Source organism: Pundamilia nyererei, unplaced genomic scaffold, assembly GCF_000239375.1.
Source record: "Pundamilia nyererei isolate P.nyererei 1_Seehausen unplaced genomic scaffold, PunNye1.0 scaffold00032, whole genome shotgun sequence".
NCBI lineage: Eukaryota > Metazoa > Chordata > Actinopteri > Cichliformes > Cichlidae > Pundamilia > Pundamilia nyererei.
The window spans coordinates 2,249,418-2,277,009 of NW_005187433.1; the positions used below are offsets into that span (position 1 = coordinate 2,249,418).

Consider the following 27,592-nt stretch of genomic DNA (forward strand, 5'->3'; position numbering starts at 1 on the left):
GACCAGTCTATCTGACATCAACAACCATGCTGTGTTTAAAGTCACTTAGATCATATCTTCCTAACTGTGATGCACAGTTTGAATTTATGTCTTTTTGACTGTGTCTACCTGCCTAAAAACTTATGTCTCCATATGATTGGATGATGAAGGAGCAGTTGAACAGCTACCCACTGACTTGGCCCGGGAGTATACATAGAGTACACTTTACATTACAAACATTTGGAGGTATGTCTCATTATCGGACCAGAACTGAATAAGCAAACACTTCCTTGAGTTCTATTTGTGAGCTGTAAGCAGCAGCTTTTGAAAGTACCTTGTGGTTAGTGCATTGTTGAGCTTGTGGGAACCCATTGTGAATGTGCTTTTTTTCAGTTCAAATTATTTCTATCAACATACAACAGAGACCACTCTAGCAGAAGCCTATCCACAAAGACTGCAGTCACTGCTGTTTATTGGAAGGAAATTAAATGTTTCCTGTTTCAGGCTTCACCTGTTAGAGGATTACCTGCTTTCTGGTTTACCTTGAAATGAGCTGGCGGTAATGCCTGTATATGTGCTGTTGTATGCATGCGATATCTACTTCGCCTACAGCTCTTCATAGAAATTTACAGGAACTGCACATTTGATTTGGCTTTGCAATACCTGTGTAATTACATGGGTGGTGCGTGCTGGGTCTTTTATCAGCATTTTTCACATTTTAAAGTCACACACTGATAATTTATTTAAAAGTGTAAATGAAAATGAAAGTATACCAGCTGAGATGGATTAACTGCCTTCAATGGGTTCATATCTAATGCCATGTTTTGGACTGCAGCTCAGTTGTGTTTCAGTTTTATATCTCAAACCTAGATAAATGCAACGAGAGATGATTTGTGTGGAGATATAACAGGGAGCACAGAGAAATGGTAATGATGAAAATGTAAATAGTGGCCCAGAGCCTGATGAAAGAAGGTGGTTTCCTAAAATCTGACAGAGTGCACTGAAGCCAGCTGATCAGCAGCAAGGGATGAGGAAGTGGGCGTGTTTCCTCGGTGAGGCAGCTTAGTTTGAAGCACACGCGCACACACCCTTCACTTACTACTGACGGAAGAAGTCCTAGAAGACGGTCATCTTTATCTATTTACAAAGCTACAACAATCCAGATCATGGTGGTACCGAACTTGTGTCAAGCAGCCTTCGCGATGCTTCGGCAGATCGAGCCGATCATCGTGCTCGAGCAGCTGGGCAGCACTCTCTTTGATACCGCACTGCAGATGGTGGTCTGGGACCGCTGTGCCAACGCTACCGACCCGGGCCACTCCAGTGAGGATGCCCAGCAGAAAGCCATGACCGACTTCTACATGATCAACAACCTCATTATCCAGCTGACTCCCATCTTTCCTGCGCTGTTCCTGGCAAGACTGAGCGACCGCGGCCGGAGGAAAGCCCCCATCGTGTCCCCCCTCACCGGCTACCTGTTGTCTAGGGTCATCCTGCTCCTGGTAGTCGTTCTAAAACTGCCGCTGCAGGTGATGTTCGCGGCGGGGACTGTCCTCGGGCTCTCCGGCGGGTTCACCGCATATTGGCCCGGTGTAATGACTCTAGCTTCACTCGGCTCCACGGCGGCCGACCGCTCCAAGGTGAGTTACAGGCGTGCTGCAGCTGCAAAGCCGTGGAAGGAGCGCCGAGAGGAGCCTCAAAATAACTTACTTTCAATCACAAAACTTTGTGTTTGACTATAAAACTGATGATAATGTGCAAAAACTAAGAATTACAAGGATATAAACGAATGAGTTGGGCCATTAAAGAAGACCGTTTCTTTCTTTCTCTCTCTCTTTTTTTTTCTTTTTTTTCTTTTCCAGATTTTTCAGTCTTTCGCTATTATTGTTTTCAGGGATTTCCCTTATTCAAAAATGGCCTTTAGGTTTTATTGCTCATGTCTGCGTCACCTCTTTTAACTAAAATCTATGCAATGCAGATGTTGTACCTAAAAGAAACACAATACAACTCAATTATATATTCAGTGAACTTAAAAAAAAAAGTAAGCTTAAACTTTTAACATAAAGCCATAAACACTTTCCCCCTCTTAGTCTGAGAGTACTGTGCTTCAGGAAGCATGTTATATGCACACAGGCGGTCAAAAAGAAAATTACATTTAATTACCAAATCACCCAGGGGTTAGCCCCCTCTGCTGTGGAGCCAGCTCCCAGTCTGGATTCCCTCTCTATTTTTTTAAGATTAAATTTAGGACTTTCCTTTTTGAGGGGCAGGGATAGCTCAGTAGGTAGAGTGGTGGCCCCACGATCGGAAGGTCGGGGGTTCGATTCCCCTGAACAGCTACCCTGAGGTACCCCTGAGCAAGGTACCGTCCCTACACACTGCTCCCCGGGTGCCCAATGGCTGCCCACTGCTTCACTGAGTGAATGGGTTAAATGCAGAGAGGAATTTCCCCTTGGGAATCAATAAAGTACACTTTCTTCTTTCTTGATAAAGCATGGTGATAGTTCTAGATCAGGTGACCCCGAATCCTTCCTTAGTTGTGCTGCAATAGGCCTAGAAAGCTGGGAGCTTAATACACCAATCTGCATGTAGTCATAAGTTATTATTACTACTCTTGCTCTCTTCCACAGTGTTTCTTTGTCCTGTTTGCCTCCCTTCACCCCCAAACCCGTTGTGATTCAGCTGAATTGAACTGAAAAAAAACCCCCAAACAAAAGCAAAACAGTTTACTTTAACTGATTTATATTAAAACAAATAACCCTGTGCCCCCTTGCAGGTGTTGATGAAGGTGGAGTTCATGTATGGGTTAGCAGGCGTGGTGGGCAGCCTCGCTTCTGGCCATCTGTTCCACCTGTACAGCTCCAGTTTGGGACATGGGACCATCCTGCTTATCATCAGCACACTGCTGCATCTGCTCTGCCTCTTACACTCCATATTCCTGCTGCAGGTTAGTGTGTGCACATGAGAGGGTTCACAGGGGGCGGGGGTCCAGTGTAGCCATGTGTTTTTTGTGTATTTCTAATTGTTTATTTTTATTTTTATTCTTGGAATCAAAAAAATATACTGTGAATCAGCTTTGCATGATTCACAGTATATTTTATAATGGCTCTTCATCCACTTTGCTTCTAGCTCCTCCCCCCTTAAAGGTAAGTTTTTTCTGATTAGCTGCCCCTTCAAAACAAAAGGGCTCTGAACACCAGGTAGAGATAACCACATTCAGAGGATCTGATCCTACTGACATCATACAGAGCCAAAAGTAGAAAAAAAACCTTCTTTCTTTTTGGTGACCTCACCATGACCTAATGACCTAAAAGTACATCTATGACATAAAATAAAGAACAGCAAACTAAATTGTCGATCATTAAACATGCTGCTGTAATAATAATGTGAATAATTACATTAATCTGTAATTATGTGTCTTATAACTAGAACCATCTTTATTCATGTTCTGCCTTCAGTTTTAGCCACACGTGCTCGCTCTACCACCTCGCCGAGCTCATATACCACGCATGTCCGTCTTTATTAAAGGTGAAAGGTGTAAGCGATGGCGAGCCGGAGGAGAACCGCCACCTACTGTTACGCGCCTCCACTAACTCTTCAGTTGTCGAGGCTCCTGTTGAGATAAACAGAGTGAATGTGGCTCTGTTGTTTGTGGCTGCCATCCTGTACGACTTTGCAGTGGGCGGAGCCATTGAAGTACTGGGCGCCTTTGTGCTGAGAGCACCACTCAGCTGGAACGCCACTCTAGTAAGTTTTTTTTACCCCATTTTTGTGATTTGATGCAAAAAAGATGGGATAAAAGTAACACTGCTAGTTTTAACTCTATTTTAAGCAGACGGGACAATTCTAAATATTAGTGTCTAAGCTTAGCCATCGGTTGGCTTGTGATTGGTATGTTGTTAGCTAATGAGCACACCCTTGTTCATCCTCCTTTCTGACTGTATGACTGTAGTCTTCTGAACAGACTGAGGGAACTGAGGCGTGTTTTCCCACAAATGTCTATACAGCCAGGAGTGTTTCTGCAACCAGAGGAGTCGCCCCCTGCTGGTCATTAAAAATAATGCAGATTTAAGGCACTTAAGCATTAATGCCATCTGTTCTAGTTGCATAGTCTGTTTATTATTGCCTCTCTATCGCTGAACATCTCTCCCTTCTTTTTTTTCTCATTTCTTTTCCTCTTTCTTCAGGTGGGGTACGGGAATGCAGCAGGCTGTGTGATCTTCCTCACCAGTTACATAGGTGTCATCGGGTTTCGACGCTGCTGCAGCGACACCTCGCTCATTCTGATCGGCATGGTGTCCTTCGCTGTCGGGATTTACTTCATGTCCTTTGTAACGACGACCCTCACTTTCTACCTCGGTAAGAACAAACATGTTACACAGATTTTATAGTAAATTTTTTGGTGGATTAGCAGCTAATAGAAACACTTCATCCAGAAGATTTGAGGCGGGTTTAGAGCTCATGCCACACGCACAGGCCACATCCTTCATTTTCTCCTATGACCTTTAAACAGAGTAAATAGGCCCCCAGTTTAGCGCCCCTGGTTGATCAGGCTCAATGCAAGCCTAACCTAGGACCCTTTGCTGTGTGTTTTCCCCCACTTTCCAGTATTCTTCTCAGTCATGTCAAATAAAGATCAAAAGCTGCCCTAAAATAATGTGTTTTTAAGTGAGAAAATAAAAAAAATTTGACGCTGAAAGCAACAAAGGCCCAGTTGTGTGACTGCTCCTAACCTGTTCTTCATGTGACACTTGGTATTGTCTAAAAAACAGATCAGGTTTAGTTCCCAGAAGAGCTGCGTGTTCAGATTCCAATCGTTGCTTTTATTTTTACTTTGCCAAGTGGTTCGCACAGCAAACAGCAAATGGGAAAAAAATGTGTGTTTATGCTTTGATGGATTAGAAAGTTTGACTCAGCAAGCAAAATAAGTTTGTGTGCTAAAATTCAAGCTGTTTATTTGAGTTTACGTCAGACCTAAAACACCACCATGAATCATAAAAAAGTAGGAACCAAAACAAGGAACTAGGAGTGATTATAAGCCATAAACACTTTTTCCCCCTTAGTCTAAGAGTGCTGTGCTGCAGGAAGCATGTTATATGCACACAGGCAGTCAACAAGAACATTACATTTAATTACCAAATCAGCCAGGAGTTAGTTTCAACCAATTAAGTTTGATAAGGTTTATTTAACCCTTTCATGCATGAATTATGACCTCAATCAGGATTTTTTTCTTAAGTATTTTTATTCATCTTTAGGCATGAAAAAAAGATTTTTGAACTTCATTTTTTTAAACATGTACTTTGCAAAGAGTTTTTTACATATCCACTTAGTCCACTGGCTGGCCAGTGGGTGGCAGGGTATGGAGTCACACATCAGTGTCCAATGTGGTGGTTTATGTGCAAATATGCTATCAACACTGACACAAATACAAGAAAACAGCCTTTGAATAGCTGTCCACTGTAGTGACCACTATAAGAGATCTGCATTCTCACTGAAGGCTAAGACATTCAATACTCAATATGTACACCCAGCAAACAGCTACTCAGCTGAAGCTCACGGATAAACATGTGGAAATGTAAAAAGGGACATTTCTCAGCAGTTGTGGTCTGGTCTATTTTCTGGCTATAAACAAATGAGATACTTTGTCTTAATTATTGTTTGGGCGGGATTGGCACCACTAGGATGTTTTTTATTTGCTATTTATCATACTTCACTTCTGAACTTGGACAAATACATATATATATATATATATATATATATATATATATATATATGTGTGTGTGTGTGTGTGTGTGTGTGTGTGTGTGTGTGTGTGTGTGTGTACAAAGACTAAAAATAGACTAAAAATCCTTAGTCTCAGTATTTCTTAGTCAGGTAAAAACCTGTGCTACAAACTACCTGATGAGGCATTGATGGACATGGTCATTGAAACTTGGGATGTTTACGAAACAGGGAGTTGACTGCTTTGTGTTTTTATTCTGATACATGTGCTGATTTTTCTAAATCTTACCTCTGACATATGCTTTGTATGTTCATATCTCAATAACTATATCTCAGTGACCAGACCACCAGCTGGCAGTTATTCAGCAGGGAGATATTTGGTGGGTCAATGCTGCCTGTGAAGGCCTGACCTGTTTCCCTCAAAGGATTTAACCTCTGAATTGGGACATTGTTTTAAAGCAAGCGCTGCCGGATTAAAAATTATACTTGTTTAAACACCAGGTGCGACCATTCTTACCCAGAATGGGCAGCAGTAGCTGCATAGCTGTGGTCGGGTTTGGCGGATTTGAAGAATTCATTATGGAACAAAATGTTAATCATGAACTTTTTCTGCAGCTCGTGCACTCACCCTGTTTGCTCTCATCCCGATGACCACAATCAGATCTCTGCTCTCACAGCAGGTCCCAGCTTCTTCATGTGGTGAGTACGCAGGAAAGATTTTTGAGCACTTAACAACACACTTTGTATTTCATCTTAAAAAAGTGAGAATATTGGAGGCTGTCATTTGAGCACGTGAATGAATGTATAATATTGGTGCCTGAACACAATGGATGAAAACCCAGTCTGGTCATTCATAATAAACTCGACACATATTTACTGACTGCAGCATAAAAATCAACGATGGCTTCAGAGTTCGAGGAGCAGAGCGGGTTGAGAGTAGGCTGGAGTGATCTGTGGTTGCATTAAAGCAACGACAACATGACTTTTCCTGCGAGTTGTGTTTGCTGTCTGAAGGTCATTGATACGTTAGAGGGGGAAAAAGACTCACCAGTCCTGTTTATTTTTAATGCTCGTGAGAAAATACTGTGTCAGCAAAGCATTGTCGTTATAGGCTGCTGTGCCACCAGTTTCATGACTCTTAAACAGGTTTGTCAACTCTGACGCATTAAAGTTCATGTCACATGGGTTACACTGCCCCATGAAAGAGCGAGGCCCAAACAACTTACTAATTAATGAAAAGACCATGTATGATTTAAGCTTGTTTAGTATTAGCTGTCACATTTTTACACTTTTCAGCATAAGCAAGAAGATTTTATAAGCCAGACGTTAGCAGGAGCTGTTTCTTGTTCCAGCTGTTTGGTTTTTTTACTGCTTTATAGGATTCAGATGTGCACGCAGGTGGCACAACGCTTAGGACTTCATTTATTATTCAGTCATTATGTAATCGCAGAATTTCCCGTATAGCTGTCAGACACGGTTTCTTTTCTTTCTTTTTTTAAAATTGAGCACATAGTCACATGATCCTCCACAAGGAAGCACTTGGTGAGAGTGGTAAGGAAGAACTGCCTTTTAACAGGAAGAGACTCGGGGAGGGGCAGCCATCTGCCATGACCGGTTGAGGGATGGGAGCATTATTCCTCAATTAGTGGAGAATAGAAGGATTGTTTTGTGAAGCCTCGCAGCAGTCTGAGCTTATAGCAGCATCACTAAAGCGGATCCAGCTCTAACTATAAGCTTTTTCAAAACAAAAACAAAAGAAGGTTTAAAGCCTAATTTTAAAACTATACTCCCCTGAAGCCAAACTGGGAGCTGTTTCCACAGGAGAGGGGCCTGATAGCTGAGGGCTCTGCCTCCCATTTTACTTTTAGTAAATCTTGGAACCACAAGTGCAGCTTGATTGCGAAGTGCTCTCCTTCAATAGTATGATACTGTGAGGTTTTATTATATTTTTTAAACATCTTAATAAAGGAAGACCTCAGGTGAAAGGGCCCGATTGGTGGAATGGCACTAGAAACGATTCATTGACTCTGTTTTACTCCCTGATGAAGACCCGTGTGCCGAAAGCAGTTGGAGGTTTTAGGTTAAACATAATCTTCCCTGTAAAACTGAAGACATTTTAATTTTATTTTGAAATGTGGTTGCCTTGGAGTCTTGTGATATTTAAGCCTTAATAAAGCTACCACCATTTTAAGTCTTGTGTTTCAGTGTGCGTGCACTGAGTTTGAGGGAGTTTTGGATGCATGTGAGAGGATCTGTGCATAAGCAAGTCCTCCATGTGATCCCTTTAAGGCTGCTTCACGATAAACAATGACCTGCATATTATAAGAGCCTGCTCTGCAACTAGCCAGAGAAGGCTTTCTCCCTCTCTGTCACACATGAACACACAGTTTCCAGGTTATTACAGGATCAGATCAATTTACTGCCAGGGCTTTTTCTCCCGTCATCTGCTTGAAACGTCAGAAATGCGCACACACACACACACACACACACACACACACACACACACACACAGCAGCAATATCTTGTATAGATTAAACAAACAGCAAGCTCTTCTCTGTTCATTCCCTTCGTCTTCCAACCCCCTCTCCTCAGGCATGACCCTCACCTTCCTGCAGCTCGCTCTGAAGTTTGCCAGCCTGGCGTACATTCCCACTTTCACCAAGATCTATCAGGGAACCCTGGACTGGTTCCCAGGCTTTGTGTTCACACTAGCCAGTATTTTCACAGTACTGGGAATGACACCCATCAGGTATGTGTGCCCATCACTTCAGACTAACGTGCCCGCCTTTCAGAGTCTCATTGTCTCATCTCCTCTGTCTACTCCCTCCAGTATCATCGGCTGCAGATCACCTCAGAGGTGGCAGTATGAGAAGATTTAGAGCGGCCGAACCAGTAACATCATCACCAGCACCAGCAGCACCAGCAGCAGCAGCGAGTGAGCATTGGTGCAAGGCAGAAGGGAACTGAGACTTGAAACTACTTCCTGTGGTGTTAAAGCAGAAAAAGCATTTCCTATCCTACAGGGTTCCTCAGTTATAAAAGAGGGCAAACAGTATTTTTACATCTATTTGAGATGTTACATCTCCAATAGACAACTGCCTCACAAAGACAGAAGCACAGAAGCTGCCACGGTGATTTCCACATAGTTTAGGATTTGTCACGGACTGCGTTGGCTGCTTCTGTCAGCAAACTGTTACTCACACGCAGTTTTCAGCCACGGGTCATGTTTTAAACAACTTCGTTAGGAGTTTTGTATCCTGGAGTCCTCTCAGGCTGTTACAGGAACAGAAAGTTTGGCACAAGTTGATCTCTGTTATAAATTCACCTGTTTTTACTTAACTGCCTACTGTTTTTGTAGATTCGTAAACTAGAAGCTAGAAGTGGAAGTGTGGTTATAAAATCAGGGTTTTTTTGGCTGTTACTGTTTCTGTTTCCATATTTAAAGACTTTGCAGTTGTTACTGTACTTGCACAGTAATGTGCACAAACCTAATGAGAGTGCTGCTCTGATGCCAGCTTAGCTGCAGTTTGGGTTTAGGTCAAAGCTACATGAAGTGAATCCAGTTTGAGTCACAGACGGTGTAAACAGTGGACATGGCCACTGTGATGTCTCAAGGTGAAGCCTCGAGGCTCGAGAAACCGCACAGTCATTGGCTAACAGCTTCTGACTGAGTCTAATAAAGAGGATCATTTATGAAATCTGAAACTAGCGACATTTTCTTACATCATCTGTACAAGCCCTAACCCTGCAATGCCATCTATATTTTTTCTCAGACATGAGTTTAATGGCCAGCCCCCTGCTGGCCACGAAACGACAATACAGATTTCATCAGACGCAGAAGGCACGCCCATCTTTTTGTACTGTTTACATCTGTGTCCTGTTCACATCACCTTAACTCCTCTAGAGGTCACTGTTTCTGAGGTGTGACTTAAACCTGCTGCAAGCCTACGCTGCGTTTTACGGAAGCTCGTCTCTGTCAAAAACAGTTTCTGGCATCCACAAATGGAAAATTAGAGTTACTATCTCCAAAATTTTGGTCTACAAAATAAAAAATACAGTTATTACGTCAAAATTTTGAGATAACGAAACATCGAATGAGCTCTGCCAATCAGGGTTTTTTTTTTTCAGTGGCGGAAACGAGCTTTCAGCCCCAATACCAAACATACCAAACTTTTTCTCTCTTTTTTTTTTAAACAGTGTTGTATTAAGCTCCCTGATATAATAGCTAAGCATTACACCAGTGGCAACGGACTAATTGCATGCACTGCTTTTTAAATCAGCAGGGCTTGCATAGACGCCACTACAGATTGGGCAACAAGCCTAAAAAAGTTGAAAGAAAAACATACTCCATAAGTCTGATGCGCACTGTTGCACATTATAAGACTGAAACACGACGTTCAATCTGTAAACCATAGCAAAACATTGCCCAGTTTTCTTTAGATTGAACCGATTTTTGCTGCTCAGAGGATATTATTGATTTTTTAAATATCAAATATTTTACCACCTGTCTGCGCCCAGTGGCAAACCAATGTAAATTATTAACAAAACAGTCACCTCTTAATTTCTTTGCTGCCAGAAACACAAAGAAATAAGTTTCACAGGAAGCTAATGCTGCGTTGCGTATTTGACAGATTAATCCTACTGATGCAGTTCGTAAGGAAACAAAAGGAAAAATGTGTTGTGCCTGAAACATTCAGCGCAACATTAGCAAACGATCACAAGTGCGTGGACAAGTGTTCTGTGGATGGGAGAAAACTGCTGGATTCTCCCCCCGCTCATGACTCCGTGTATCATCACCATCGGTCAGCTGCTCACAACACACGTTTTAGGAAAAGCTTTAGGTTTGGTGTCATTTGACGTTCTCGCACACCGACTACTGGCAGTCTAAGGGATCTTTTTTGACATAACTTTTTGTTTGCTTTTATATATTTTTATTATCCTTACATGTTGACCCACTAATTCATTTGATTGTGCTTTATGTTCATCTGTCTAAGTCTGAAGGTACTGGTACAGTTCTGTGCATGAATTTATGTAGAAATTTAAAGCCATATTTTAGTTATTAGTAGACATGTTTGTATAGCTGAAGTAGTGCTTATAGTACTGATTGAAGGAAACCAAATGAAGGGTTTTTTGTAATAGTTATTTTGCATTTGCACATTATTGCACTTTTATTTGTTGACGGTGCATAAAAGGGGGCTTCTGCTGTAGTTTAAATGAAATTATTAAGCATAAAGAGCAACTTATGTTGGTGTTCGAGCTGCAATGACACTAAATAAAATCTTTTTGTTAAATAAACATTATTAAGGCTTGTTGTGATGTTTTTAAATTGTCTGTATGAAAGAATATTTAAATATTCAATCCTTTCTAAACCTCTTCATCTAGAGCATAACTGCAGTATATTTAGCTTTTTGATGACTATATATATATATATACACACACATACACATACACATACATATATGAAAAGTTACAGAAGCAGAAAAATATCAAATGCATTCATTCTTTTTATTATTGGTCCAATATATCAGAAAAACCCCCAATTTGTGTTAAAGATAAATTGCATCAAAAACAACATCAATGTACAAGCTTATTTATAATTACAACAAAATTGTTATTAACATCCAAATGTACAATAAGGGCTCTGAACGTAAACAGCACACAATGAGGAGGAACAGAGGTTTAAAAAACAAAACAAAACCATAACAGACAAAAAAGTGATCTGAGGTTTAGACTGACTTGGTCACTTTTATTAATCATGTGCTGAAAATCAGATCTTGTCTTCATGTGCGAATCCACGCTGCCGGGACGATGAGAGGAAGAGAGAGGCATTGGGGGTGGAGGATGTTTGGCCTGGAAATATTTGAATGAAAACTTTCCCCTCCAACAGGCTCATAACAGACGTCCCTGTTTGAGGGATTTAACCTGAATCAGCTTCATATACAGCATTTTTTGAATGTGTCTCAACTGACTTTAGACCAGTTTTCAATTTTTCAGCAAATTAAATTAGAAAGAAATTTTTTTTCCCCAGCAGAAGTTTCTGCCAGGGCCTTGAGCTACATATTTAGTGCAAAACAATTCAGCAGGCACATGTAGTATAATAATAATAATAATAATAATAATAATAATAGGGCACTGGCTAATAGAGAACATTGATCACACTAAACAGAGCTATTGTTGGAGGTTTAATGTGCATCAAAAGCAAATCTGTTTTGGTTGTGGCAGGTTTACACTGTTCGTGCACATCTCTAATCCCTTTTAAATCTTTATGCACTCATATAAATCCCAAAGATGCCCTCCAGTTTCATAAATGTGTGTCTCACATGTCAATTACTTCATTTACACCAAAGCGATGCTCTACAGATGCACCAGTGCCTAATGATAAGAAATCAAGTAACAACAACAACTCACAATCCTCAGCAGATACCAATGTTATACCTTAAACAGAACAGGAAATGTGTTTTTCAAGCTTTATTATATTTATTTGTTTTAGTTTTTTTGTAATATTTATGCTACATTTCATCCAGTTACTTCTCAAACTGCACTCAGGGTTCAGTGAGTTTTAGCTACAAGCAAACATCAAGAAGAAACACGTAAGTCGCCTCATTTAATGTTTTTAAACCGATCTGGGGTTTTCTTTAGTATAAACAGATGTATGATCCCTTTAATTGATAAAAGCTGGCACCTGATGTGTTTGTATGAGTACAATCAATGTGGGAGCAGCTACAAATACTGCTCAATAGCACTACTAGTGGACTACTACTAGAACTTAACAGTCAAACTCTAAGGTTTGAGCTATTCAAATGCAATGGGGTTATTATAGGACAACAGTATGGGCAAAAATGATCGTAGTAAATCTTTGGATTTTCCCTTTTAGCCCTGGTGCATCCATAGGCCGCTCCACTGCAGCTGCCTCCGTCCATAAAGATACTTTTTCTTCACATTGTTGACTTCTACTAGTTACAGAGTAGCTGCTTCACTCTTTTAAAGCTTAAGGGTAAAATGTGAAAGGCAAAAGTAGATAAGGACAATAAAAAAAGAGAGAGAACAAAATAAACCCAGTTCACTGGCAGCTGCAGACGCCTCGTCAGGATGCTGCAGCGCTTGCATTTGGTTGCATGGAGGCGCAGGCTCAGTAATGTGACGGCTACTTTACATGACTGTAACAAAATCTGAAAGCAGCTCTAGTCTGGAAATCCTGTCAGTGAAGGAGAAACTCTTAACCAACAGGAGGACAAAACGTGGTGACTGTGGAAATGTCACATGACTGAGTCTGCCTGGGCGTCATTGGTCAGGTTTTAGCTACTTTCAGAGTAAAAGGAAAGCAGAATAAGCTTTCCTGTGTCGGCAGTAAATCAGAAAGTTTTAAATATTATGATTGCAGTGAGGGGATTTTTCCCATTCAGGACTTGGAAAATAATAAAGGAGTGTGATGCAAAAAGTGTGCCTCACATACGTGCTGCAGGGCTCCACCTCATTATCCCATGAGTCACAGCTGAGCAGATTGCTAACAGAGCTGCACCGCAGAGGGTTTCCACGCTGTTCAGTACCTCAGTCTCAGCCCGTTTGGTTAAAACAGGCAATTTAAGAATTTAAAGTAATGTGTTGCATCGCTCAGGGTGTCGTTTTTTGTTTGTTTGTTTTTTGCAATGTCTCACTCTTAACATGACACAGCAGGGATTTTTCCACTAGCCCCAGAGGTTTTAGTTCCTCTGTAAGCCAGCAGCATGAACACACTGACACCTTATATTCAGGATTCATGGCTTTCTTAGGGATGGTTATGCATGTTTCAGTGCAGGGTTTTATCACTTAGGCAAGGAAATAATAATAAGTTAATTAAAAAAAAAAAAATCCAATGGTAAAACATTTACGTCTTCTTACCACTGGAGTCTTCACCTTATTATTATGAACCAAATGCACCGTTAACGTCACCAACTGAGGTAAGTCTTTGCTTAAAGAAGAAGAGGAAGGGTATAAATGGGAATGGTGAGAGAAAGACGATATCAAGAGAAGCCAAAAGAGGTAGCTCACTTCTTCACTTCCCCCTCATTTCAAAAGCATGGGAGAAAACTATTAACAGCTTGGCCACAAGGTGGAGCCGCTGTTCTCTTAAAAACTCCACCTTCCACAAAGTGACCTCTCAGACAAACCTCAGCGTTCAGCTCAGACGCCCATAGAAGCTTGTTGCCATCACTTAAAAAAAAAAAAACAACCCACAAACAAACAGGTAGCAAAAAGTTTTTTGTAACTTAAAAATCTGAGTTCTAATCTCAAAATTTCAAGTTATTTTCTCATAAGTTTGAGTTAGTGAGACCAGAGATTATAGCCCAAAATGGTGATTTATAGATGGCAAGACCTTGTTTTCTTCTGTAGGCACCTTCATCGTCATCGCTGAACACTGTTTATCTCCATTTATCTGTGAGGGTTTGTAGCAAAAAACAAAAACCAAGACATACTAAAGTGTCCCTTAGGGAAAACACGCAGAGGTCCCACTTGAACATTTTTCACATACCACCTGATTTTTGTGGGTTATTTTTAATAACAGGTGCAGGAACGACAGGGATGAAGTTTGTGACCTTTGGTAAAAGTATAGAGTAAAAAAACAACAAAAAACAACAGGTGTGGTGCTTTGAGTACAAGAGAGTAAATTCCTGTTCATTCACTGTCGCATTTCCCAGAGGCTTTTACAACCTGGCAGGACAAAGAAAAAAAAAAAAAACATCTTGAGGATGTTTTGAACACATCTGAAACAAACCTAAGATACTTCATAGACCCACACAGCAGCAACACCTTCATGAACAGTTTTCTCAGTATGAAAATGGGAGAGCGTTGAGTAAGAGACTGCGGTTAAATAAATACAAAGAAGCGTTGGCAACCGACTGTTAACTCGAAATATAAAGTAGAAAAAGTCAAAAAAAGAAACAAAAACTATACATAGTAGGTTTCTCCTCTTTTCCTAGCTGTCCTCGAATGCACCGTATGTTTCCTCCTTAGCGGACCAAAATCTTAGAGGGAGACGACTCCCCTCATACAATCATCTCACAGGAGAACAGGGGCCCCGAGTCCAGCAGGTAAACCTGCTGCCCTGTTGGTCTTTTTCCGTGGCATGAACGAGAGAGTGTGTGTGGAGAGACAGAGAGAAAGAGATAGAGAGATGTTTCAGTTCGTCTCACTCGTTTTGTCTTCAGTCTGTTTGTCCTGGAGGAGAGTTATGAGCGACTCCCACGCTGCCTGGCACTGCGCAGGGCGGAGAAGGACGAAGAGTCGGCCGACGTGGGGAAAGAATGAGGTAAAAGGGAAAGATTGGAATTATTTAGGTGAGTTCTGAGGCTGCTCTGAAAGATTTATGTTTGTAAAAGTCATGTTTTCACAGTGAGAGCTCAGAAATCTGTACAGTGATTCCACACATCTGCCACAGAGGCTGCTGAGGATCTACCAGATAATAAAAAAAAGTCAGGTGGCTCTAGCACTCACACATGAGTACAAAACAGTCTCTACGGGCTAATGAGCGAATGCGCTTGAACAGTTTCAGAGAAATTTCAGGGAGGATAAGGCTAACAAACTAAATACTGTTTGTTATTTTTATGCATTGAAAAATAAACATACACAAGATCATGAGAAGAACAAATAAACAACCTTTGTAATTAAAGCACATGAAAGAAACAAGATGAGAATTTGTAGTCCATCTTTTGTTAGCAAGTCTTTCCTAGGCCTCATGACATCCTACAGTTGTAGTCAAGAAAACGGGGCAGGAGGTAATTATGTGGACTGACTGCACGCCTGCTCATCCGAAGCATGTGCGTTTTCCACGTAGAGAAAACCAAAAACAAGGTGAGAGTTGTGCGTAATCAGTGCAACGACGGCGACCAACAGTCAAAGTTCATTTATAGTAATACTGAGTTGTGCTCGCATCATTAAATAATATTTCTCTAGTCTACATAAACTTTTTTTTTAAACTCAAATAATAAGAAACTGAAAAAATGAACCTGTTTTTTATATCTTAAATTAAGTGCAGACTCTGTACGCATGAATAGATGGGATCACTTTGGAGAGAGGTTAGTGTTTGTCTTATCATCTGTTGACCCCCCCCCCGACGGCTGCACATCATTTAGCGTCTCCCTAACTGCTCCACTGTTTTCAGTCTTTATGCCACTATAAAACTGGAAACACTGGTATCAGTGGGAGTGTCTCCGGTGACCTTTAAGAACAGCTCGTGTGCTGCCTGAGGCTAAAAGCTGGAGTGTTTTTACAGAAATTACACAGGCGTACCTTTTCATAATGGGTGACGTTTTTGTCGGCCATGCCGGTGAGAAGCTGCTTGAAGTCTTGTCTCTTGTTGCTCTGCCAGCGCTCCCAGTCTGCCTTCAGGTCAGCGTTGAAACACTCCATTTTGTCCTGGCATTTCTCTACCTCCGCTGGTATCTGGTATAACACAAACAACATCAGCTACAGGAGCCATAGGGGACATAATACAGGACTAATATACAGGACAAGAATCACAGGGGGGCGAGCGGTGCAGGAGCGTTGGTGGGGATGGGGTGTGTATTAAATCCTGTGATGTTTGTATGGGCAAAAGATAAAAATGAACAACTTTATTTAACATCCGACAAATCTAACCTGGTCACCTGAAGAATGATCTCTTAACTTGTAATTTATTAAGTTTTCAATTCTAAGAATGCCAGTGAAAAGTAAAGACGCTCCCAGAAGTGACAAATGCAGAAACGGCAGATTCAGATGAAAGGAAGGGGAAGGCTCACGGGCGTTCTGTCCTCTTGTTTGCGCAATACGGCTGCTTCTAGACGGCCTTCGTACTCCGCTTGGCTCTGGTCTCGCTTCCTTAAAACATTCTGTAAAAAGACAGAGAAGGTCATACGTTTTATTTTGCACCCTTAATGTGACACTGTCCGAAGTATTTTATAAGAAAGACAACATGTGCGAACTGTTAAACTGAGACGGAGATGCTGAATCAGGAGCTTGGCGAGGACAGGACATGACACATGCAGAATCTCACACCATACTTCCTCTATTCAGGCTCAAAGGTGATGAAAGCAGTCGCTGCTCGACTGTGTGCAGGCAGAAGGACTCGCACTTTATGCTGTTCTGGGTAAATTTCTGCCCCCGCGTATCTTCCTTATGTTCTCCGCTATAAATAAATGAAACTAATCCACGGTTAAACATTACACATTTTTAAGCTTGTGCCTGCGAACCGAGCAGAACTGCCGTTTCCACTCTTTTCCATCCAAAACCCATAAATGTGTTTACAGTGGAAAACTTCAGTAGAACTTTCCTCTGCTAATTTTAGCTCAGCAAACCAGACATCTTTTTTTCTTTTTAGTTTGGAAAGAAACAGGCAAAAATATTTTAATTTCACATAAGTTTGCTTCTTTTTTGTCACTTTTTCCTTTATATTTTTGCACATTAAGGTTTGAGACAATGACACGGTTTTTGTAGTTTTGCCTCTCTCTGCCTGCACAGTCGAGATGTGGTTGAAGTGCAGATGTTCTGCTTTAATTCTGGTTTAACAAAATAACTGTTGAGGAATACTGCTATGTTTATACACAGACCCCACATCTCCACAGGCTCAAAACTAACTGGACAAGCTAACATCATTTTATGAGGATTGTCATGAAACCCTTTTGCAGTCAATGAAGTGTAGAACCTATGGACATCACAAAAAGCTGTGTTTCCCTTCCAGGCCTTTATTTTATCCTTCAGTGGGTTTTTTGCCTTCAGTAACTGAAAAGCACGCTCTGGAGTGACATCAGGTTGACTTTTAAAAACATTCCCTTTCTTTGCCTTGAGAAACCCCCTGGTTGTTTTGCTTTGCGTCATTATCCATTTGTACTGTTAAACACTGTCTGATCAGTTTTGCCCCATTTTGCTGAGTGTACGGCCCTGTATGACTCCCAATTCACCCTGCTCGTCTATCAGCAGCATCAATACACATTAGTGCCCTGGTTTCACAGGCAGCCATAACAGATGATGTTGTATGCTCCAGGTCAGGAGCTGTTTTTGTTTCACTTCCCATCATTCCATCATTCTGGTAAACGGTTCATCTATGCAAAGAAGTTTTTTTGGCCAATACTAATCTGGTCCTCGTGCTCCAGAGTGTAACCAGTGGTTTGCGTCTTGTTGTAAACCCTCTTTATTTACACTCATGAAGGCATCTCTTGATTTTAGACCTTGACAATGATGTACGCACCATCTCAAGAGTGTTCTTGGCTTAGTTAGATGTTGTGAAGGGAGGTTTTCTTGGCCATGGAAATAATTCTGTCATCATCGACTTCAGTTGTTTTCTGTGCTCTTTCGGGTCTTTTGGTTTTGATGAGCTTGCCAGGGCTTTCATTCTTTTCAAGCAAGTTAAGCAACTCTCTCGCTTTGTCTTTTCAGCCTAACAATCGCTTTTTTCACTTGCATATCTCTTTGGACTTCATGTTGATCTTTTATCTGTCATGAAATAACAAGAGAACAGGCCTCATCTGGCCATGAATGTTATCATCAGCCAATTAATTACTATGAGTTAGTATAAAATGTCCAAAAATTTCTAAACAGTTAACACTAAATTTTTGTTTAACCTACACCCGGGGACTAATTAGCAGAAATTAGAACACTTTATTTTGTTCCCTTTTCTTGACACATCAAGCAGACGTTACACGTTTTTAGTGCCACCAACTCCCTACCTTCATTGATTCGATGTAGAGAATGTATTCTCTGAGCACGGGTAGAAAGTCCTGGCCCATGTTCTCGCTCATGTCCTCCAGCGCGCCGCAGCACGTCGTCACACAGCCAGCCACGCCCTCCAGAGGGCGCTGCAGCTCCTCCTCTGACCCCGCCCAACTGGCATAGACTGTACCATACTCGCGTAGCTCAGTTAGATACTCTAGTCGAGAGATGGGGTGAAAGAGTTGGTTAGGTCAGATCTGACTTCTTAAAGTCAGAGTTACTGCAGAGTACTAGTGCTGGGAAATAAATCACAGCAAAGCCACAAGCATAGTTTTTTTTTTTACACTATTGTTTTTAACTTATTTTCTGTACAGCACTTTGGTCCTGTGCTGGGTATTTTAAAGTGCTTTATAAATAAAATTGGATTGGATTACACTCCATCACCTCACAGGTCTTTATTATTTACAGTCATCAGTTTCCATCTTATCTCCTCTAACAAGGCCGCCGCGGACAGCCACTGGTCTACAACTTGAACAGATGGTGCCGAGCAGCACTTCACGCGGCTGGTGGCAGTTATTTACACAGTCACTTTTTCATGCATGAGTTAGGCCTGCAGTTATCAACCACAAGGCCCAAAGGTCTGTGGATTCCTCTTCAAACAAACACACTCCACAGTCAATACTGCATATCAACTCATCCTAAAACTCATTGCTTGTGTCCCCGGTACAGACTGGACGATCGCACATGAAATTCAAACGCCGATGCTACAAAATGCTACCAGCAAAATGGCCAAGAAACGTAATATAAAGAGCAAGCTCCAATGCACTATATGCACTCGTTGCTTGCTGGTGCCTAAAATACACATTTGGAAGAAGTAGCCTCGATGAAGTTCATCTGTAACCACAAGCACAGTGGTAAACATACAAATAGCTCCTCTATAGTCACTGAGGCTACGCTGCAAAGAGCACAGCACCATATGAATTTGGCTGCTTCCTGCATGTGCCTAAAATACACGAATGGGGTAAGCAACTCTAGAGAATTTAACTCTTTATCCAGCCATAGTGCTTTATACATCTAAGGGTCAGCATGGAGTTTAATATATTTGGTAAAATAAAAACATCCTATACAAATGAAAGCTTCTCTTCTGGTTTTTAGCTTCTTCTTTTTTTTTTTTTATGATTCAGCATAATTATTTCCCCTTTTTTTGGGTTTAATTTAGAATGGAAAAAATAGATAAACAGTTCACCATATGTAACAGCAAAGGTGTCGGGGACTTTTGATGATGATACGTCTCCTACATGAGGTATTTCAGGCATGTCCAGCTAAGAGAAGACCACTGGCCAGCCTCTGAATAGGTTATGTCTCCCTGGCTAGCCTACAAACACCTCAGATTCTCTCCAGAAAAGCTGGGCAGGTGACTGATGAAAGGCATGTAAGGGCATCTGTGCTCAGACTTCTCTGGAAAATAGATGAAGGAGGAAGAATTATCATGCTTAAATAATATTTCCTCAGCCCCTTACCTGATTGCTCTTTGAGGATCCTCTGAGCGATCCGGTCGATGGTTCCCAGTTTCTGGTTAAAGGTGTCCAGGTATTCTCCCATGGCGCAGAACTCAGGAGGTCGCACTCGCAGCTTGTAGCCTCCAGCCACATTCTTCACAGACTCACCCACTTTGGATAGCAGGGCCAGACCCTGACGTTTGTTGAGGTCCTGCGAGCAACAGCATGATCTTGATATAAATAGGCAGCCACATAAGTTTCAAAAGGTTAGACAGTAAAGAAAATATGATGGTAATCGTGTCTCCTCTCCTCTTCTCAGTGGAGATCGAGTATTGGTGGCGATTAAGACCATTTGAAGGTCTTTCGTCTTAAAGAGAGCAACAAAAACTTTGCTTAAAGACATTTTAAGCAAGGAAATAAGAGGTCTAAATTTTGTGGTTTTATATTTTTCTGAAAGCTTACAGCTGAGGTTAAGCCTTTTGAATTTTCATTTATCACGCAACAGCACTCATGATTTTCCTTTCTTTTTGACCTATATTCATATATTAGTGGGACTGCTTTTCTTCATGGGAGACCCCCATCTCACCTTGGCAGACAGGAAAGCATTTAGATGAGGGTTGAAGGAGAGGACGGGGTGGTCTGCAACTCGTTTCAGGAACTTGTCCAGGGCCTTCATCCTCGTCTCCACAAACTCCTCGGAAAAACGATCGACCACGCCCTTCATCACAAACTTCTCTGGTAACGGCTGGAGATGGGAGGACGACGACAGAGTGGGGACGAGACGGGAGTGCAAAAGAGAGCGTGAGAGGTTTCTAATTGGCAAGTGGCACAGCTGGTTGCAAACAAAGCTCGTGTAACCTACTGGGATGAGGTGGGTCGGCTGGCTGTCCTCCAGCTTGGTCCTCAGCCAGTCAAAGTCCTGATAGCGCCGCCGAACAGAGTACTCCGGCAGGTCAAACTCTATCCGTGTTGTCTGAGGAAGAACACACACAAACATTTCTAAATGAAATTCTTCATATAAAAAAAAAGGAAGAAAGAGCTAGAAAAATCCAGCATGTGACAAGATGGTAAAGTCAAACAGGTCCATGAACGCAGCCTTTTGTTGCCGAGTAAACTTTACACCGTTTGTGAGTTATTTTGTAACAGTTTAAGTTAATTTAGAAAGAAAGAAATGGGAAAATCATTTAGTATTCACACTAGGCAGTGCATGTGTACACACACAAAAATGCACTTCCTGTCTCTCTGAACATCAAGGGTCAAAGGTTGCTTGGACATGTCTCCCCACTGAATCGGTTTATGTCATTAAGCGCTGAAGAAGAAAAAAAACAACAAAAAAAAAAAAACCAGAGGATCCACCCGCTAAACACAAGTTACAGAATCTCCCTTGCGGAATATCATTCTCCAGGAAAGGTTCATGTATCTGAAACGACCCGTTTTATCAGGATACAAGAAAATTCAGGTCTAACCGGTTCATTCCATCTCAAATAAATTATTTAAACATTTTCTGCACAACCACCTCTGATTTACTTGAAACCTTTATGGTTTTAAAATGTGGACAAACATACATTGTGAAATTTTAGCCTCATATATCAAATATTTTTCTAGATTTTCGGGCTTACCCTCCTTCTCGCGAAACCCGCAAAATAAATTCCACCAGGCAATCTGTCACATAATTGTCCCTTTGTTTCACTGTGGGTTCAGAATTTGGTGTCCATGCCTTTCTAACAATGGACAATGCAATAACAACAGCTTTAAAAACAAAAAACTCATATACACATAAAAGTGTAGATTTAACAGATTTAACACATGGTTTCTGCTCCAGCATCCATTTCTCTCTTTGTCTGGAGGTGGCAACATTCTCTTGCCTGCTGCTGCTCCTGTGACAAAAGCTGGCAACTATAACTAATGTACATTTCTACATCACAGTATTTTTGAGATAAAACATCAGTGTGTCTGTGGCTTTAAACTGGAGGTTAACAACAGCAATCTCTTAAAACATCTCTTAAAAAAGAGAAATTAAGAGATGTGAAAACTGAATTTAGAAAAAAAAGGGGGCTCAGTGATTAAACAGACAAAATACACCCACTGCAATATATAAGAGTCTATGAGCTGTCACCATGTAACCTTTCACAGCTTCATCAAGAAAAGCCTGATTCCTATCCACACATCTTAAGTTGTTAAAGTGCTCTGTGGACAAAGCCCATACAAATGTGTCAAGTGTATTTTTCCTCTGTTTACATCCTTGTTAGGTAGCTTCCCTACCTGTGCTGCTGCACTGCTACACAGTCATAAAAACAATGCACTGCAAGTCAAAAACACCACAGAGTATCTTTAACTTACACCTTCCTCACTGGTATGTTTTTCTAATTAAATATTCATTTTAACACTACAGCACAGGATTTTTCAGAACCTCCAGCAACTGCATTAAAGCTCTGCGCCATCATTAAATGCAGGTCGAAGAAAAAAGGAAAAAAAATACAAGAAAACACTAAATAAAAGTTTAATTAAGCAATTATTTTCTATAAAATAAAACAGAGTTTGTTCACATTATCATGACACCAGCCTGTAGCAGACCTTGGTGGAGACTCTGTAAGTGATGTAGGTCTCCATGGTGGAGACGTGTTTCTTTGGGTCGTCGACAGTGACGAAAAGGTCGTGGGTTTCTGTATCGGCGTAGGGGTCCCGGCCATCTGAGTCCAAGTCGTCGTCCAGCTGCAGCCTGTTGAACAGCACGGACGCAGAAGCCGGACTCGGCGTCTCAACCGGCGTCCCGTTGGTCAGCCCCACTTCCTGCATGTGAACAGATAACCACAACATCATGACACCAAAATACAGATGCTGCACTCTGCAAACAAAGAGTAAAACACAGATCCCGATGCTGCCACTGCAGTTTTTTTCCCTCTCTGTCAATGGCGCTCTTGTTAGGCCCGTGCAAATATCCTACATCTCCTACACCGTCCTAACTGAATGACGGATAATGGGAGGGAAACAAACAGCTCTGGCATGAAATACTGAGAATTTTTTTTATCTTATCTTCCAAGTAAATATATAAAAGTCACTGCTTTCCAAGGGCCTTACTTAAGAAATAATAGTTTAGAAGACTAACTAAGAGGTGCTGCTAACAGTAGAGGTGCAGTCTCAGGAGTGCACTGGGCCAATATCACGCACTGTATGTTGGGAGAAAATTGATCATGAATTATTAAAGCTGTACTGGCATGGAATTGAAGTTGAGAAGATTTTAATGCTGTTCTATTATCTTTTTGTTGAGCACTTTTGGATGCATATTGCAGAAAAACGCATGTATTCTTTTATTTTTATTTATTAGTCCTTTATTTATCCAGGTAAAAAAATCTCATTTCCAAGAGAGACCTGGCATCATGGCAACAAAAGTCAAAATACATGTACCACATAAGTATATAACACTTAAAACAAATACAATATCCCATACAAACGTGAAAAATATACAATAACAGATCAAATTAAGAGCGACATTAAAAACAATCACATTGAGTAAAAGAGTTATTCTCTCGTTCCTTTAAGACAGACTTAAACTCCCCCAAGGTAACCAATTCTGATACTTTCAGTTCCTTCTGCAGATTCAGATCCAGGAAGCAGGGGCAGCGTATTTAAAAGCCTTTTCCCCCAATTCTGTTCTGATTCTTGTCTAGAAACATGTAAATAAGGGGTGAAAATATCAGTGGTGCAACCAAAAACTGCACACAGGATCATTTTCGTTAGCAGGAAACAACATAACACAAACAGTTTTATTATGGACCGCTGGAATGAGGACTGGTGACAAATCTCAGCGGCTGTCAGAGTCTTCTATGGCATCACATGAGAAAAGGAACTACTTTCGTTGTGTGAGAGGCTCATGTTCAAGCACAATTACCTTTTCTTTAAAAAGAAAAAGAAAAAAAAGAAAAAGAGGCTCTGTGGATAAATTTCTACTTCAATCGCTGTCAAAAGAAGTGCTTTCCCTCAGTTTGTCCACACAGTTTCTTCACACTGCTTTCACTCATTGCTGTGCACACAGGAAACACACACACGGGCGCTGATGCTGTAAATTCTCTCTTTCTTTTTTTTAAACACTTTGGTGCTAACCTGCTTTGGTAATCACAGTTGAGATAATTGCATTGGGCTGATGTTAATAAGCAACAGGAGAGTCCAGTACGCACTGACAGTGAGGAGGAGAATAAGAAAACTGTATGTGTCTAACGGACACGGCAGAGCTGACAGATGTTTGTGACAACCAGTCCCGGCATTGTGGCCAATCAGCAGATATTTAGAGCACAGGTGTTACTAAATACATCAAGTGCCACGACAGCATGTCAGTGAGTCACCAAGCACCGAATGGAATTTAACCCTCACCATCATCAATGTAATATTTCCACCTGAGCTTTTTTTGGTTATCACTAAATAACACCAGCTGCTCCTTAAGGACATGTTTGCATATTTTAAACACTTATGGTCACGCCTAAAATATGAACTTGCCAACTTAAAAAAATTATACATGTTTATGTTAACACAAACTACCTGTGCCTGTTTTTGCAGGTTAAAGCTGCAGCAAGTAGGACCTATGCTGCTGTGATCAGTTGTTTTGCTGTCCCAATGCCTGCAATTGTGCCACTTGTGAACTTGCTAAATTTGCTCATGCAACCACTTTCATACTCTCTCTCAGACCCCAAAGTGACACAATGTAAATCCTTGCTTTGTCCTATCAACAGCCCAGACCTCGAAATAATCAAATGAACATCAAAATCAGTAATAAAGAAAACCACTTTCATACCCCTCCCTACAGACCAACATGGGCACACGCCTGTTAGATAAATCTGTTGCATCGGTACACACACCGACAGATGCAATTGGGATTTTTAATCATAAAAGAAAGCCTCCATCTGTCATTATCTTTTTATACATATGATGTGTTATTGCACACCTGCCCACACTCAAATTTTTTTGCCGTGGATGTTTGTGTATTTTTCAATATTGGGCGTCCATCTCCGCCACGTACTTTGGGATCAAACCTTTGACTCATCACATTTGCGTTTGTCCACTCTACCTCTCCAGCGACAGTTGCCTAAATCTAATAAATGGCTGAGTGAATTCTACTTCCTTTGCTCTTTTTTGCTCTTTGTACTGTTCACCTGATCTGGTCTGAAACAGCCTGTGATTGTCCAAAGTCTTCCATCATTGACCAGAGTTTATGAAGCCTGAAAACAGACAGCAAGGGAGGTGCAGGAGTCCAGTTCCCTTTTGATTAGTTCCCACTCAGACCACTTGAGCTGCAGTATGCTTAAAGGGTTATTGTGGTGTTTGTTTCCTACAGCTTCTTTAAGGAACTAAAAGCACCCTTAGGCATGCAATTTCGGTGTTTAACATTATACACCAGATCCTAAGAAAAATAAGATCTCTTATCTAAATAGAATGATACTAGACCTGCTCTGGAGCCTGTGGCATTTCCACAGAATTTTGCTAAAATGACTGGACAAAAGGTTTGACAGGAACCAGACCCATTTGGCCTGGGTAATCATGTACAAGGAAAAGCCACAACCATATAATGATGCCAAGAAGCTTCATACTGGCAGTATTACAGCATCTCCTGTAGGCAATAATTAACCTCAATATCAAAGTGGTTGCTACAGTTGTTACTACAGTAAACACAGCAGCAGCAGCAGAAGCAGGGAGAATAAAAGCCATGTGATATGCTTGGATGGCCCATCTTTGTTTACTCAGCTCACCGGGGTTGCGATGGATGCCATGCCCACGTACACACATAATCCATCTTAAATAGTGAAAACACAACACTCGCGGTTTTACTTGCGAGTTTGTGTCGATTAATTTGGGCAAGATATCCAAACTAGGTGAATTTGCTGTTTCAGCACTGATTTAGTGGCAGACTCAGAGGGTTCAGCCATGTGCTCTAAAACCTCAAATGCAAACAGAAATTAGTGTTTTCCACAGTTTCCTCTTTAAACTTGCATCGGTTTTCTCCTACTTATTAACAGGGGGGACGATAAACACCGGCGTCAGCCGTAAAACAGTTTAATCATAGAGGGGTTTTGTTTGGGTAAGCGTCCTCTTTCCATCCCCCACCGTCGGTGAAGCCCCATCAGATCCTACCTTATCCCTTCCACCGCTGACGGTGACATCTGGCCCGGGGGAGAGCGGCTCCTCGGCGGCGGACAGCGGGTGGAGAATCTCCGTGATGGGCTTTTGCCCCGAGCTGGCCAGGCCTCTCGGAGCGCTGACACTCATTACGTGGAAGGCGGGAAGACGTGGCCGGATATCTGAGGAGGTAACGGCTGTCCGTTTCTCCGCGGCCGTTACGGTTCTGGAGACAAAAAAGAGGCTTTCCCCTCCCCTCCTCCGTTCAGGGTCTCTTCAGCTGAGATGTTTCACTGGTTGCTTGACCACAACTGTCAGCTGACTCCTACTGCGCAGTTCCGGAAGTTAAACGAGAAGAACCTGGATGTAAACATGTCAGTCACGTGACAAATGACGAGGGAATCGCTGAAGATCGTCTACCGAGAAGATGTACGAACAGATTTGCAAGCAGATTTATATTTTACAGAAATACATCAAGAAACAAAACAGGTTATAGTTTACAAATGGCCTAGAAAAAAAAACACAAGAAGCTAAGTCAAAATTTTAAATTATTATATCAAAATTGCAGGTTATTGTCCTCAGATTTCAGGTTATCTCAAAATTTAAAGTTATATGCCTGAGAGTTTTGAGTTATTATGTCAGAATTCCCACTATGTCTGAAAATTTCAAGTAATGTATCTCAAAATGTCTTACTATCCCAAATTCTTATTTAAATATAAAGAAATCAATTAGTTGATTATATATATATATATATATTAAAAAACAAAAACTAAACAAATATATAAATTTTTATCACTGTTTATCTTAATGATTTTATTTTTGTCTTTTATTTATTTTTTGTTTTACTTTTTTTTTAAATTTCTCCATCTTACTTTTATACATGTTGTTATTTTTGTAAATTGTAAATAAAGACCAAGGTTTTTTGGTTGCTTTTTTAAATTTCCTGAATAAAGGCAGAGTGGGTCCTCTTTCCTTTGCAGTCTTTTGTAATTGTGAAACCGGTACACGCGTTTAAGAAACAAAAATGCGGTGAAGCACAGATACACAGTCGAGAGTTTTATCGTCTGTTACGAAGACACTTGCTGAGGTGTCCATCACCAAGTCCTCCTGTATGGTCTATTCTCTCTAACTAACTTACATTAATCACCGTTGAGAACTTTTACCGATGACCAGTTTCCAGTAGCGTCGAAACAATCGCAGCGGGAAGGAAACACCAAGCATTTGACCGTTAATATAACCTGTTTGGGGTTTTTTGGTGTCCGCTGTTGACCTCTCCGACTCTCTGAGATGACTACTAATCCTCCAGGACAAGGTAATTCATTTGTTTTGGGTCATTTAAGTTCTTGAGAATCGGCTGCTGAATACAGGGGCGTAGCTACCAGCTCTGGATACCCTGAAACAGCCCCCTCCATGAGGGAGGAATAGGGCAAGAACCTCCAAAAATGGGAAGCGGATTTATCAGTTAACTTAGACCAGAACTTCTGGTCTCAGATATGCTTAAAAACCTTTTATTTAATTAGAAATCCCAGTCTTCAATTAATTCAATACAAAATACTACATAGAGTGCACTATACAGGTCATCGGATGTTCAAGATGGGCTTTACGTCTACCAACAACTGCTCACACTG

At 41.2% G+C, this 27,592-nt stretch overlaps 3 protein-coding genes across 3 annotated transcripts in view; 2 read left to right on the top strand and 1 right to left on the bottom strand.

Moving 5' to 3' along the window:
• Positions 1 to 292: 292 nt before the first annotated feature.
• Positions 293 to 10,311, top strand: slc46a2 (solute carrier family 46 member 2). Its single transcript, XM_005729243.2, has 7 exons — positions 293 to 1,619; positions 2,756 to 2,926; positions 3,508 to 3,726; positions 4,167 to 4,338; positions 6,316 to 6,399; positions 8,293 to 8,449; positions 8,531 to 10,311. The coding sequence occupies exons 1-7, from the start codon at positions 1,146 to 1,148 to the stop codon at positions 8,577 to 8,579; spliced, it is 1,326 nt and encodes a 441-aa protein (XP_005729300.1). The 5' UTR covers positions 293 to 1,145; the 3' UTR covers positions 8,580 to 10,311.
• Positions 10,312 to 11,186: 875 nt separating this feature from the next.
• On the bottom strand, positions 11,187 to 26,365 carry snx30 (sorting nexin family member 30). The gene is made up of 10 exons (XM_005729244.1): positions 25,980 to 26,365; positions 22,434 to 22,649; positions 20,722 to 20,832; positions 20,446 to 20,604; positions 19,881 to 20,070; positions 18,378 to 18,577; positions 16,455 to 16,544; positions 15,967 to 16,119; positions 14,871 to 14,934; positions 11,187 to 14,388 (listed from the first exon to the last, which is right to left on the bottom strand). The coding sequence occupies exons 1-10, from the start codon at positions 26,112 to 26,114 to the stop codon at positions 14,357 to 14,359; spliced, it is 1,350 nt and encodes a 449-aa protein (XP_005729301.1). The 5' UTR covers positions 26,115 to 26,365; the 3' UTR covers positions 11,187 to 14,356.
• A 570-nt stretch (positions 26,366 to 26,935) lies between these two features.
• The window catches only part of LOC102211848 (SOSS complex subunit C), a 5,403-nt gene continuing 4,746 nt past the window's right edge, over positions 26,936 to 27,592 (top strand). Inside the window, exon 1 of the mRNA XM_005729245.1 lies at positions 26,936 to 27,276. Within this exon, the coding sequence (XP_005729302.1) occupies positions 27,252 to 27,276 (25 nt within the window). The 5' untranslated portion in view covers positions 26,936 to 27,251. The remainder of the gene's footprint in view (positions 27,277 to 27,592) is intronic.

Excerpts from the sequence above, each read along its gene's own strand:
- snx30 (XM_005729244.1), bottom strand. The coding sequence starts at position 26,114 with ATGAGTGTCAGCGCTCCGAGAGGCCTGGCCAGCTCGGGGCAAAAGCCC. Across the intron at positions 20,833-22,433 it reads CTTACAGAGTCTCCACCAAG|ACAACACGGATAGAGTTTGA; the intron begins GTCTGCTACAGG and ends GTTCTTCCTCAG. Across the intron at positions 20,071-20,445 it reads ATGCTTTCCTGTCTGCCAAG|GACCTCAACAAACGTCAGGG; the intron begins GTGAGATGGGGG and ends TGTTGCTCGCAG.
- slc46a2 (XM_005729243.2), top strand. The coding sequence starts at position 1,146 with ATGGTGGTACCGAACTTGTGTCAAGCAGCCTTCGCGATGCTTCGGCAG. Across the intron at positions 2,927-3,507 it reads ACTCCATATTCCTGCTGCAG|GTGAAAGGTGTAAGCGATGG; the intron begins GTTAGTGTGTGC and ends TCTTTATTAAAG. Across the intron at positions 8,450-8,530 it reads CTGGGAATGACACCCATCAG|TATCATCGGCTGCAGATCAC; the intron begins GTATGTGTGCCC and ends TACTCCCTCCAG.